Source organism: Hirundo rustica, chromosome 17 (assembly GCF_015227805.2).
Source record: "Hirundo rustica isolate bHirRus1 chromosome 17, bHirRus1.pri.v3, whole genome shotgun sequence".
Classification (NCBI taxonomy): Eukaryota; Metazoa; Chordata; class Aves; order Passeriformes; family Hirundinidae; genus Hirundo; species Hirundo rustica.
The window spans coordinates 298,740-313,270 of record NC_053466.1 but is presented as its reverse complement, the minus strand read 5'-3'; the positions used below and the strand labels follow the sequence as shown (position 1 = coordinate 313,270).

Sequence of the window (14,531 nt, the reverse complement as noted above, 5' to 3'; positions counted from 1 at the left end):
GGACTTGATCTGTGGAAAGCCTTAGCTTCACGGGGATTTCCAAATCCCTGGTTAGGTGCTTAAATCAGAAGTCAGCGCTGCAGTCCCTGGAATTGCCTTCTCAATATTAAAATTCCTAAGGTAGCTCCATTTCTGGTCACAGGCTTAATTTTGTCTGGCTTGATGGGGATTTGAAGTGAGACTTGAGTTTCGGTCCCTGCTCTACTGAATATTTAATATAAATTCAGAAATATTAATAAAGCGAGGATTAGGTAGGACTCTCCTCTCTCAGGGAGTGCCTTGTGACTAATCTGTGGAGTGCACCTTCTCCCTCTGAGCCAGAGAATATTTAATTATTCAATATGACTGGGACAGGTTCAACAGGGAACAATGAACATCAAGCAGGGAGTCAGAGTGCTTTTCTGCAGAAATGGAAAGTGCAGTCCCTTGGGCAGAAGAGAGACTTGAGCCCAGGCCTCCTGTGCTCTGGGCAGATGCTGTGTGTTCCAAAGGCAGTCTGAGATTTTGGGAAGGCTTGTGAGAGGCGAGGCTGCTTTGGCAACCTCTGCCCTCCTGTGAGGGTCTGTGGTGGGAAGGCAGACTGTGAAACACTGAGGGTGACAAAAAGGAACAATTCCACCTCCATTCCCACTCATGTGACAAAAATCGATCTGAATTTAGTTACTGTTGCAGCCTAGATTTTTTTTTTTTTCCTCCTGTAGCTACAATGCTTTCATTTAGCAGCCTCTTCCTGGGTTATAAATGACACCCACAAGAAAGCAATGATCTGAAGTGACTGTAAATGGTTCTTAGTCAGATTCACACCATTATTTTGAAAGTGCAAATAACATTTGGGAAATGGGAAATGGCCTCTGCAGTTATTGGTTTTGTCTTTTTTTTTTTTTTTTTTTTTTTTTTTTTTTTTTTTTTTTTTTTTCTTTAATTTGCTGTAGTTCTGCCTCGAAATCACCAAAGATTAGGTAAGCAACTGTGTGTGTGCTGATGAAATACATTCCTTGTGCCATCAGCCTGATTGCCTGTGCAGCCAGGACAAGGAGGGGGGGGGGGGAGGAGGAGGAGGAGGAGGAGGTGGTGGTACAGGTGTATTTGCAGGAATTTCATCAGCTGCTGCTTGGAGTCAGGAGCAGAACTAAGATCCATGTGTGTCCTTTCAGGATGAAAGTCCTGCCCATTAGATCAAGATGTCTAGCAGAGACCAGCTCAAACACCCCCAGAGCATTTCTCTCACAAAGGAGGAATTTTTCTCTTGAGGACTACAAGGAGCTCATTCCTCTACATCCCAAATGGACTCAGTTGCTCTTCATCAGCCCTGGAATTGCTCTGTGTTTTTTCTGCCATTTGCTGCCTAGTTCCATGAAATACGTGAGCTGCCACCGTTATTCTTCCATTTGTCCTTTCGATGTTGGTGGCAGCCCAGCACCTGCAGCTTTTGGTGTTGGTTTTGCTCCTTGGAGTAAGGAATGAGCTCTGGGTGGCCCAGTGAGCAGCACAGAGCAGCACAGAGCTCCTGGTGCTGTGGCCAGGGCTCGGTGGGGATGGCGCTGAGCACAGGGATGGCACTGAGCACAGGGATGGCACCAAGCATAGGGATGGCACCGAGCATAGGGATGACCCTGAGCACAGGGATGGCACTGAGCATAGGGATGGCACCAGGCACAGGGATGGCACTGAGCACAGGGATGGCACCAGGCACAGGGATGGCACCAGGCACAGGGATGGCACTGAGCACAGGGATGGCACCAAGCATAGGGATGGCACCGAGCATAGGGATGACCCTGAGCACAGGGATGGCACTGAGCATAGGGATGGCACCAAGCACAGGGATGGCACCAAGCACAGGGATGGCACCAGGCACAGGGATGGCACTGAGCATAGGGATGGCACTGAGCACAGGGATGGCACTGAGCACAGGGATGGCACCAGGCACAGGGATGCAGGGATGACCCTGAGCACAGGGATGGCACCAGGCACAGGGATGATGGCACCAGGCACAGGGATGGCACCAGGCACAGGGATGCAGGGATGACCCTGAGCACAGCCAGCTGAGGGCACCAGGGCTGTGTCGGACTCGTGTGAAAATCACTTTCATCCAGTCAGAATCGCTACACGTACTCTCCCAGCACCTCTCCAACTCCCAGCCTAGGGGTCAGTAAACATTACTCATAACAAATAAGAAACTGATTTTTTTTTTTTTTTTTTCAGCCACAAGTCTGAAACGCTAGTCACGGGTTTGAGGATTTGTTTATTTTTATATAAAACCCAAAGGGTACTGCTGGAAGTGACTAGAGAGGAGCTCAAGAAACAGGAGAGGAACTTCAGTTAAAAGACCTATCTGTCAAACTGTCTTGTTCTGTGAATTGTGGTGGGGGAATTTTGCCTTTTTTTAGACAGTATTTCCTCCAATGATTATATAATCTTGGCTTATGGGTCTGAATTTAGTTCTTACTTCAGCAGGCATCATGACAGAAAAGTGGATGTCAGAAGTCTTAAAAGGATTAGTGCTCCATAGAGAAGCAATAAAATCGATTTGTGAATTAGGGGTCCCCTTCACAGAAGTAATAAAGTTTCCTTTCTGCAATCAGTGAAATTTCTTTCCTGTGAGGTGTCGGTGTGGTCGTTCTGCACTGGTGTAAATATCAGCAGCTCTCAGGGCAGGAGCAGAGCAGGACCAAGGGAAAGGAGCAGTCACAGCCGAGTGCAGCTGTCCCACACCAACTGCAAATACAGTAAAACTGGGAGGCTCCACTGTGCTCTTGGAAAAGTGGCCCTGGTAACTGCAGGAGCTGTGCAATGATTTTTGATGATGTTGGTAATGAAAGCTCGTCTCCGAGGTGCTGAGGCCTGTGCTTCTTGCACACCAGGGCTGCAGTACAGTCAAGGTAATTACCCACCTCTGAAAACCTCCCCTCCCCTCTTGGTTGACTTCAGCTGGGTTAAAATGCTGCCTAACAGCCTGTCTCCCAGCGAGATGTGCAGAAGAGATGAGAATCCTGTCCCGAGGTGAAGTGCCGAAACAAGCAACTGAAAAAAAGCCGGTTGAAGAAATTTGGATGGGCTAAGATCTCTAGTGAGCAGGTTTTACTAGTCAGGAAATAGAATTCAACCCTAGGAACAGGAAAAGGGAAGAAAAAAAAATTTTTTTTTCAACTGGAGATTGAAAAGGTGAGTGGATGTTAAATGGGCAGCTTAGCAATTAATGGAGAAAGCTACTGCTGCTCCTGCCAGAGGCTCTCTGGAAAGTTCAGTGAGGGTTTTTGAAGGACCTCGGCTCTGGCTCTCTGCAGAGGGGTTCAGCCACGAGTGCTGGGGTGAGTGGGACAACCCCTGACCTGCCAGGACCTGCCAGGACCTGCCAGAGGCGAGGGCAGCCCTGCAGGCTGGGGTCAGAGCACACGGGGTGCAGCACGGATCCTTTGTGCTCGAGCAGCCCCACAGACCCCAACAAGCCCTGCCAAGGTGGTTTGGGGAGTGCAGCCCCTGCAGCTCCTGCAGCCCCTGCGACTCCTGCAGCTCCTGCAGCCCCTGCGACTCCTGCAGCCCCTGCAGCCCCTGCAGCTCCTGCAGCCCCTGCAGCTCCTGCAACTCCTGCAGCCCCTGCGACTCCTGCAGCCCCTGCAGCTCCTGCAGCCCCTGCAGCTCCTGCAACTCCTGCAGCCCCTGCGACTCCTGCAGCCCCTGCAGCCCCTGCAGCTCCTGCGACTCCTGCAGCCCCTGCAGCCCCTGCGACTCCTGCACCTTCTGCAGCTCCTGCACCTTCTGCAACTCCTGCAGCCCCTGCAGATCCTGCAGCCCCTGCAGCTCCTGCAGCCCAGCTTAAGGGGTTTTGGTGTTGGGCGGAGTGTGAACAGCCCTAAACCACAGACTGAACTCACAGGTAGACTATGCACAGCTAATAATATCCCAAAGGCTTTTCCATAGTCTCTAGATATAAAAATTTAATCAGACTCTAAGTATTCTTGTGTTTTCCAGAAGCTGTCTAAGTAATGACCTAAAAAAAAAAAAAAACAAAAACCACAACAGAAAAAAAAACAAACAAAACCCCTCCACAACTTGGCTTTGTTCCAAGTGAATTAGTTCCAGGACTGCCCCTTCAGTGAGTTTCCACGCAGAGAGACAAAATCTCATCAAACCTGAACTGCAGAGAAGTGACAATACCTGGGCTTTGAAAAGTGTAGGTGCGAAATGAGCTGTTAATTGCCAAGGCCAGAGCATGAGAAGGGCACTCAGGGGAAGTTTGGATGTCCTTTTTGTTTTCTGACACATTTGGGCACAAGGAAGAAGCTTCTGGTGAGGTTTCTGAAGTCCTGGGGGGGGCTGAACAGCAGCGACTGCAACGTAAGCCCAGCCCCTGCCCCAAATTATTGCTCCATGTCACCAGTTTTATGGACAATATAAAGCCCCATTGAGGTTAGTGACTGTATTTTTTAGGTTGTGCAGCTAAAGTCATGCATGGGGAAGTATTCCTTGTCCAAAAACATCTATTTGATTGTGCTCCGTATCTTAGTGTACTAGAACTAATCTACTAAAATATTCATGTAGCAAAGAAAAAAGGGAATTAAAAAAAAAATATATATAAGGTATGTGCAGTGTGTCAGAATTAATGAACTTAGTGGAACATTAACTTTTGTGTTTCTAGGATTTTTTTAACCTTGCTACCTTAATGGCATTCTGAAGCAGCATTTTGCAGTTAGTATTTTTCTTTTTAAAGTTCAGAGATTAAAATGGAATAAGGGCAGGAGGGGGAGGGAGGGGTAAGTGGAAGGAAATAAAAGAGCACCAGGAACCCTAGAGCTGGGTCCTTTGATTGGTAGGTAAAGCTCATAAACAGCTTGAAATAATAATTTCCTACATAGGATGAAATTCCAAGTGTGTAAAAATGGAAAGCTATGCAATAACGAGGTAAAAACTCAGAAAAGTCTTAATGAGATTCAAGAGAATCATAGGCAGAGCTGACCCTCAGATAGTCTTAAATGGATTTCACCTTCACATGGCTGCTTTGCTAAATGAGTGTGTGTGAAAAATTAATACTTTTGCATGGGAAATCCCACGTCTGGATTGTACCTTCATTTTAGCTGTGGAATTCTGCTGCACATGTGCTGAAATCTGGGCTTAATAGAGAGCCATCTTTATTAAAACATGATTTTTAAAATTATATGAGTAATTTGCAATGTTAAAGGCTTCTGAAAACCCAAACTGTAAGAATGGTTTTGAAAATATTGAAATTGACTTCCTGACTCTATTCTGCCCCCAGCTACAAACCAGATGAAGCCTTTTATGCTCCGACTCAAAGGAAAAAATTATGAAAACATTTTTGGCAACAAAATAGTTGGGGGAAATGATATTCCAAACTGAAAATTTTATGAAAGCAGAGACTGTGAGACCAAAAGAGAAGAAGAAAAGCCAGTGGTTTGTGATGAGGGCTTTTACAAGGGGACCTGTGTTTCCCAATCCCTGCTGATCGGGCTGGAGAGGAACCCAAGCCCTCAGGGGTTCTGCGCCTGCTCCATCCCCCAGGTGCTCCCTGGCCCCACTGCTGCATTTTCCTCAGGGCTCCTGCCACTTCACTGCTCCCCAGTGCAGCATCTCTTACCTTCGAGTTTGGGGAGGAACTTTAATCCTATCAGAGAAAAAACAAACAACAACAAAAAACCAAAACCAAACAAAACAAAACCCTTGATTCACAAAAATGAACTTGTATAAGTTGTTTTAAAATTGTATCTTTTAAAATGCATTTTAAAAATTAGGTAGGACCTCAAGCTTTAAGATTTTCCTTCATTTTCTGACTGAAAAAAAACTCCTTGAAGAATTAAATTGAATTGTGCAGAAATATTAATGGCTGAGCATACAGAGTTATGAAACAATATAGAAAAAAACCAAAACAGAATAGAAGAAAATTCCAGATGCTTCCCTGTCCCAGATTTCCCTGTAAACTTCAGGACACACTTTTATTTGAATATATAATGAAGTGTGTGCTCAGGTCACTGAAATGAACAATCATCTTGTCTCTAAGTTTAATTAAAAGATTTCTTCATTGGATTGTGTTGTACAGAGTTCTCATTTGTTTGGTGTTTGCTGTAATTACAAGCAGTCTCCCGTCAGGCAGCTCTGTGCATTTCTCTCAATGTGTGCTTTAATCTGAACGAGGGGCACAAGGCACAGGCAGGACATTAATCTCCCTGGAACAGCTTTTTCCCTTGCATAGGCTTCCATCTAAATAGAAATCTGATAATTTATAAAAAACCATGGCTTTAGCGAGCAGGGACTGACTTCTAGTTTCACATCACCCCTGTTTCCTTTCTGCCCCTTGGCTTCTCTATCTGTAATTGTACCAGAGACTGAATTCCCTGATATTTTAAACACTTAATTTGATAAATGTGCATGAATCCCGCGGGTACAAGGGGAGCTCACCGAGTGCCTGTAGTGCTGAGCTGGGATTGGATCTGCCCTCCTGGCACACATTTCAGATGGGGACTGGGCTCCTCTTTGTGCCAGAGTTGTTCTCAGCTGGCCGGGACAGGAGTTTGTCCTTTGGGAGCTGGCACTGGAAATGTGCCTGGGTGTGCACAGGTTCACCTGTTCCTCTTGGAGCTGAGGTTACTCTGGGCTCAATGGAAAATGTTTTGCCCTGTGGAGTGATGAGTTTTTTGGTGATTACAGAGTGGACAGACCCTGAGTGCTTGTGGGTTGCCCAGTGCTGTGAGCTGGATGTGCTCACTGGTTTTGGACTCCCCACTAACAAACTTCTCTGGAAACTGAAGACACGACTGCAGCATTTTTATGACCATCTCTCAGATCTTGCTCCCTCAGTTACTGACTCACCATCTGTATATATCCTGTGTGATACCAATGTTCTGCTATCCCCACTTCCACAGATGAAAAAATAATTAAAATCTTGCTCATTAAAAGAATTTCACGGTAAAGAAGAGTTCCTCCTGCTGCCTTGCTGCCAGAACATAATTGATAAACTCCTCGGTGTGGAGGCTGACATTTCTTTAATGGTCTCACCACAATTTCCTATTTTCATTTTCTCTTCCAGACTAACAGCTAAAGCCGTGGCTGTTCTCTTACCAATCTTGGGGAGCTCGTGGATCTTTGGCATTTTGGCTGTCAATGCCCACGCTTTAGTATTTCAGTATATATTTGCTGTTTTTAATTCACTACAAGTAAGTACCTGGTGGGAAAATTTACGGCTACAGAAATGATTCTGAGATCAAATTAAATAGATCATTAGTAATGTTTCCACATGTTTATGCTTATTGCATTTTATTCTGTGCTCCTTCCTCTGTCTTTTAAGTCTGTGCTAAGAATAGAGTGCTGGCAATTGCTTGTCTTTGTTTGAACAGAACTTGTGTCCCACTCCTTGGTGTTTGCAGTAGCAGTAATTAAATAAATGAGACAGCCCCGAGCTTCCGAAACGAAATGAAATTCATTCTTCCGGTGCTGTGTAGCGCAGGCAGGATTCTTCAGCAGACATACCAGGCCAATTTTTCAGTGCCAATTTGAGGCTTCATTACTGAGACTAAATGAAAGCAAACAGAAGTTTATGGGAAGGATCAAAAGTGGAGCTATTCCCTGTGCTGTACAGAACTCCTGCATGCAGGAAACTCAACCCTCGTCTTCTTGGCACACCAATACAGAAGAACAGCTCTGTCCAAGGAGGAATGTAAACATCTGCTGAGCTTTAAGCAGACATTTCAGTAGAGCACTCCCCTGTAGGTGTGTTACAGTTCTTTCCCAAACAGCGTTTACAAAGAGGAGGAAAAAACAATCTCCTGTAAATCCTTTCTTGCCCTGGGAGCAAACAGCACTATGGATACAAAAATGGGGAAAGAGGGTCCTTGGTGCTGAGTACCACCCAGAAAATAAAATTATTATGTGATGGAAAGGGATGAGACCTTTTCACTTTGCATTGGACTAAAAGCCCACAGATAGAAAAATTCTGCCATGAAAATGTTCCTAGTGCTAATACCTTGCTTTTCTAGTCTGAAAAATCCTGATCTGGTGTTTCCCTAAGGGCATTTCTCTCTCCTTGGTCTTTGCAAACACAAACAGAAAGTTCTCTTGTTGTCATGAAACAAGAATTTCTGCATGTTTTCACCCAGATTTTTCCTTCAGTATAGCAAAGTTTAGGAGGTGTTTTTTCACAGGAACAGTTCCAGACAAGTCCCACAGTAACCTACTGCTGCAGGTTTCTCGAGTTTCACTCAGGACACTCTGGTGCAGTGCACTCAGATATTTACAGGGCTCCAGCTGCCCCGTGCCTGTTCTGTACCAGCCTGAGAGAAACACATTGGATTTGATTTTTCACAGCCAGACCTCACCCTTCTCCCTTTTCAATGTTTTCAGGGATTTTTCATGTTCCTGTTTCACTGTCTTCTGAACTCAGAGGTATGTAACCAAACGGTGTTAACAAATTTGGGGTTATCAAAGAACATAAGTGTGAAGCAAGAACAGACTTTCTCCATTATCATTGCTTGCTATGTCACTGATTTCCTTTTGCTTTTAATTAATCCGTGACTGTTCTGGCTTTGTGACTTGCAGCATTTTTACCCGTGCTTGACATTTGTTTTAATTAGCGTAAGAAATGTTTAAAACACAGAACAAAGATAAGAGGAGCAGTTTAAGAGTCAGGAGAGAAGCTGTCCCGAGGGCTGGGGGCTGAGCAGGCGAGGGCTGCACTGCCAGGAGAAGATGTTTAAAAAGTGGGAGCAGAACTCGCTCTGGCAGTCCCTGCTGGGGGCTCTGTTACAGCTGCAGTTCCAGGGAGGAAAATAAGCATTATTCTCAGTGAAACATACTTTTGGATGCTGCCCATGCAGTCCTTAATGGGAAACCAAACTGAGAAGATATTCCAGGTATTTTTCTTGGCGGGAAGTTCAGGTTTTCATAGGGGACTGAGGCATCTTATTGCATTAAGGCTGCATTAAAGCAGCTGGGATAAAGCCAAGACAAGGCTGATGTAAATTTGGCTTGCAGCATCCTCTCCTCCCGTGGCAGGTAGCAGAAAATGCTCAGCAGCAAGTATTCCTGAAAAGAAACGGTTTCTACCAGAAGCATTTCCAGCACCAGGGGAATGCCCAGGGAGCCCTCGGAGCTCTGCTTCCCCACAGTTCTTTCCTGGATGTTACTGTGCAGCCCTGTGCTGTGCTTCCTGTGCCACAGCAGCACTCCAGGTCTTCCACAGAGATATTGTTATTTATTAATATTTGCCAGCTTATTCCATCTCAGAGCATTCACTGATGCGATCTCTGCCAAAATCAGTTTGGAGAGCCAGGTCCAAACTCTTGATCCCTATTGAAATCAACTAAAATTAAGCAGGCAGGTTAAAAGTAGGTAGGAAAACTATTTCTTTATTCTATTTTCCCCCAGGCTTAGAAATCGTCAAGTTTCAAATGTTTTATATCAAATACAAATATTTGAATTGCTGTCATTTTTTTCAGGAATCTCATGAAAAAATAAATTCAGAAACGTTTCAGAATTTATATCCTCAAAAAACCAGTTTACACATAGCTGATGTGAGCTGTCATTTTTGGAGAGCAGGTCCCCCTGGCTCCATCACAGGCTGTGCATACCTAAAATACTCCTTTAGCTAAGCAGGGGGAATTCTTCTTGAGAATTACTTTCTGAGAAGTAAAACTCAGATATTGTAAAGAAACATCCAGAGACCGGGTATGGAAGTGGCTGGGTGAAAAATGGCTTTATTCCCAGTGCACCCAGACAGAAATGTGCAGGTATTATAAGGAATCACAGGAGAAGGGGCCAAGATGGGCTGAAAAACTCTTCTTGATCTCCACACCTAACACTGGTCAGGCACCTCCAGCCATTAATCCTTGTCAAATCTCACCTGCTTATCTCACCATCTGTCCTTTCTGAAGCTGATTTTCACCTTGGGGGAGAATACTGCTCCCTCTCTAGGGAGTTTCATGACTCAGTTTACAACAGGCTGCAGCTGCTCTGTGTCCCGGTGGCACCTGGAAGTACCAGGGCAGAGAAGCCCAGGGAGAGCCTCGTGCTCCAGCCTGGGGCTCGGTGTTTAGTTAGGAAATGTGAAAGTGTCCTGGTGAAAAGTCCACAAAGACAAGGGAGAGAGTCGGGTTGGATTGTTTGTTGTTGAATGGCACGGTGACATTTGTGTGGAGGAAGGAAAAAGGGAAAATGATTGCAGGCTGCACCTGTAAAAATAAACACAACTTTTTCAACTGTTTTCACCGTTTTTCGCCAAAGGTTAGAGCTGCCTTTAAGCACAAAACCAAGGTCTGGTCCCTCACCAGTAGTTCAACACGCAACATCAATGTGAAGCCCTTCAATTCAGACATTGTAAGTATTGCTCCTTTTTTCCCCAATTGTATTTGAGTGCTCCACATTAAATTCTGTTGGAAAGAACAGAGCAGGCCCGTGGGTATTTTTAGTACCAAGGTGTAGACAGGTGGAACCAGCAAGTTCGTGAAGTTGCAGCTCCAATATCTGTTCTGAAAGCAAAGGACAAAACTCTGCTTTCTGGGAAACTATGAAATAAAAGCAAGCACAGCTTTATGAACTCTGGATGTGGTTCGATAAGGCTCTTCCCACCAATTGCAATGGACTTCTGCATTCCAGCAGCATTTTGGCAGTGTGTTGCTCTGATGGGGCATTCTTACTCTAAGCCAACGCGTGAATATCCTTTTCTAGCTCTGCTTAGATTGTCTTGAGACAGAAGACATTTGTTTTGATAAAGAACCAGACATGTGAAGTGATAAGTATTATTAAGTGATCGTTGCCAATCACCTTAGATCCTGGCAATAACAGTTTAAAAATCCTTCATGGCGTGTGCTCTCAAGACCATGTGCCAACACTGTAATGTAAATAGATGCTTTCAAGCTTTTATTTCATCCAGGCAAGAGTGGCTTGGCAAAATAAATAAATCGATTTTCTATACTATTTTATTTTCCAGATGACTGGGAACAGGCCAGGCACAACTCCCACGAAGCTGAACACCTGGGATAAAAGCACCAATTCAGCGAACCGCATTGATTTATCAGCGGTCTGACAGGAATAGCAGCTCCGCAGAGAAAATCAAGCCATACATTCAGGACCTCTGACACTGTGTCCACCAGCTTTTTCTCACTGCTAGTAACAGCAGAAAATCGGGGTTTTTAAATCACTGCCTAATGAATTGGGAATTGCCATATTGTTTTGTTGAGTAAACAGCCCTCGTTGCTTGCCTTTGAGACTGCAACGTCCTAGCCCGTGGCTATCAGCAATATCTGTAAAGATGACCAGCACAAATACACACTGGATGGTTCTGTCAGCAATGATGAGAACACTAGGTATGCAAGGAGGGCTTATTGCTCTCTGAATCATTCCAGCTCCCAGAACCGAAGGAAAGCAACGTACCTCTGAAAAGATGGATTTTTATGCTCTAAAATGAAATGCTTCCCTTTGTATGTTGTAATGAGACTATTCCACACTTGCTGTGCTCTCTCTGTTTACATTTATTACCTTACAGAATTATCAAAGTGAAGTGGATTCAAAAGACATAGTATGGTGTTTAATCTAAGTGCTACAAGGAAGCCAGGACTTGAGGGAGAAGCAGGTTCCAGCTCCTCCACTCCCAAAGTGGATTAGCAAAGCTAATAAACACATAAACAGCTCCTGTAACCTGTAAATCTCCTGGATGTGGCCCGTTAGTGTTTTAGATCCTCCTGTTGCCGTGTTCTCAGCAGAGGCAGAAATGGCTCTGGCTGTCCTGCAGCACCTCTGTCGCTGCTCTGTGTCTGCTGACACATTGCCATACAAATTATTCCCCTGCTCTGCCTCGGGGTGCAATCAACAGCTCCCTGCTTGCAAACTCACTGTGGCTTCTAGAAATCAAGGACTGGGCCTCTCTTTCTCCTGTTACAGTCATTTGGAGACACTGAATTCCTGCTACAAAGATGTAACACGCTGATATACTGTGAAGGCAGCCAGCCTACAAATAAGTCTATGAATTGTCTCCTGCAGACAGCCTTTAAACAGGTCTCTGCAGTCTCTTTTGTGGTTTTAAATTCTGCTCAGCATTTAGTAGCTTCTGCTTTAGTACTGCTATGAAGTATCTTTAAAGATGAAAAAAACACTGTAATTTTTCTTCTGACCGGTGTTTTGTAGGTTCTCGGAGTGGTGCCTGGAGCACGAGGCAGGGCCACCTGAGCTGTGCCAGACGTGCACCTTCCCAGCTGGATAAAGCCGAGTTTAACTGCTGGCCGTGCTCAGAGCCCTCAGGGGCCTTGCTCTAGGGCTTGTTCAGCGCCCAGGGTCTCCAGAGTGACCTCCACAGGTGAGGTCCCCGCCGCAGAGCGCCTTTGCGGCCAGAGCTGATGCGCGGCTCTCCCTCCCTTAACGCTGCTCCGCAGAGATCACCAGGGTAATTCCCTCTCCTGATCCACGGGGCTATCAAACAGGCAGAGAACATGCAGGTCCTCAACCTCGTGCTTTGCTGAGATGTTTTGTGTCGGGTTGTGACAGTTCTGTCACAAGCACTCAAAGCCCTCTCTCTTAACTCACATGTATCGCTGTACACTAAACCACCAAAATCTAAGTTTACAGAATTCCAGCACTGGGGCTTTTTTGACCCTAATTAAATGTTTCCATCTTCAGCAGCTCAGACCCTTCCTGGTCCCAGTGAATGTGCTACTGGTTTCCAAGAGAAAAGGTATTTACACTCCAATGTGCAGAGTGGAAATTTTCTGCTGGATAGTAAATTCATCAAAAAGTAAAATGAAAGTAAATTGATCTTTAGGGAACAGGAAATACCCATCAATTATGTCTGAATTTAGTGAAGTATTTAATCCAAAAGACATGGAATTAAAAGTTTAGAAAAACTCAATACATTTAATTTCTGTGTGATCCAAACCAAGTTTTGTCCATGTTTCCTTCCTGCTCTAAAAAATATTATCTGTTTCAGTTTGGCCCAATCTTTCCTGCCTTTTCCCCTTCCTAGCCAAGACCTGTTGGTGTGATCCCCAGACTGGAAGCCCAGAGTCCCCCCAGGCTCGTCAAGCTTACAGCTCAAAACATTCTACAGAAATTATTTTAGTTGCGCCAGATCTGTGCTGGGTTTCTGCAGCTGGAACGGAGCTGATCTGCACATCACATATGTACGTGAAATCCATAGGCTTTAATCTCTTGTTTCCTAATGCCAAATAACTCCAGTTGTTGACAACTAACTCCAAACTGAGGGTCACAAAAAGCTAAAGATGTAGATGGCTGTGTCTTCGTTTTGGCTTTTGTGTATGGTTTTCTCCTAGCCTTTTCTGCACTGCTCTGTCTCACAGCTGTGCAAATATATGGGCTTTTCTTGGCCAGAAAATTATTTTTTTTCTCAAAAGACCCTGTAGGCAGAGCTCTTGGAATGTACAGAGGAGATGGAATAGAAGAGTACTGTGATAACAGTGCTCAGAGTTTGTTTTGTGTGCAGACAATGTATTTAAGCATATTTTTTATACAGGAGCATATGAGTTCTTTTGGGTTTGGTTTGTCTCTTTGGTTTGTTTTTGGTTTTTTTACACTGTGACCACAAATTAGATTGAAACCCTCCTTGATCATTTCTCTTCTAATCACTGTATTATAGCACAAAGTCCTGTGAACGAACCAGACAACATAAAAAAGTGGGTGGTTTTTTTTTTTTTCCCTAATCTTAATTTTTAAGAGTATTCCCTTCTGCACAATTTGCATTACCTGCATTTCCTCTTGTGCTGTATTGGTCATTTTGTGACTGCCCAGGGTCCATTTGAGAAAAGCCCCAAACTCATCCCAGTGGCAGTACAACATGGCAGTGGTACAAAGGGCTAAACCACTTGTTCATCTGTGTATGATCTGTTTTAAAATTCTTCACCAAAGATATGAAAATGTGTTTGGTTTTGTACATTGGAATGGGACATGAAGTGCTCTGTGTCGAGGGAGCATTGATTCTCCTGTGAGACCTCTGTGGATGCAGGATCCTGCTGCAGCCCTGGAGCTGCTGGACGTGGCTGGGGATGAAGCAGTTCTGTCTTGTTCATGGCCCATGAGGTTTGGAGCACTGAATTTATCACACTGCATCGGAGATGGGGCTGCTTCTGTTTTTGATAAACCAGTGAAAATCCCCACAAAGTAAAAATGTGTTCTGTTGCCATCGATATCCATTCTTTTTGATTGTTTTTCTTGGTACCGAATGCAGCAAATGTGCTGAATAAGAAATGCTCAAATGAATCTTTAAACAATCTCTTCCTGTCCTCAGTCTGTTGAAGCTTGAAAATCTTGCAGTTTATTTATGGGCTTGTATATAGAAGCTATTACAATACTTTTTTTTTGGACAGCATCATTTTGTCAGCAGTAGGAAATCTTAATTGAATGAAATGTGAGTTTTAAACATAGGTAATGTAGCAAGGATTACTTTGCCAGTAAGTAGTAAAATAATTTAGTTTTGTTGTTTTTTCTCCTTCAAATAAATAAGAAATCTTAATTTCCTAAAAGGACTTTGTTACAGTTATTCTTTTGATGTGGGCTGTAAACAACAGCACAGCGATGCAGATTCC

The 14,531-nt window shown here is 44.5% G+C and overlaps 1 protein-coding gene across 3 annotated transcripts in view; it reads left to right on the top strand.

The window, feature by feature from the left end:
- The window catches only part of ADGRD1 (adhesion G protein-coupled receptor D1), a 123,566-nt gene extending 112,054 nt beyond the window's left edge, over positions 1-11,512 (top strand). For all 3 annotated transcript variants that reach the window (XM_040080977.1, XM_040080979.2, XM_040080978.1), the window contains 4 exons: positions 7,037-7,163; positions 8,347-8,388; positions 10,225-10,317; positions 10,931-11,512. In XM_040080977.1, coding sequence (XP_039936911.1) covers positions 7,037-7,163; positions 8,347-8,388; positions 10,225-10,317; positions 10,931-11,026 — 358 coding nt within the window. In that variant the 3' untranslated portion in view covers positions 11,027-11,512. The remainder of the gene's footprint in view (positions 1-7,036; positions 7,164-8,346; positions 8,389-10,224; positions 10,318-10,930) is intronic.
- The last annotated feature ends 3,019 nt before the right edge of the window (positions 11,513-14,531 follow it).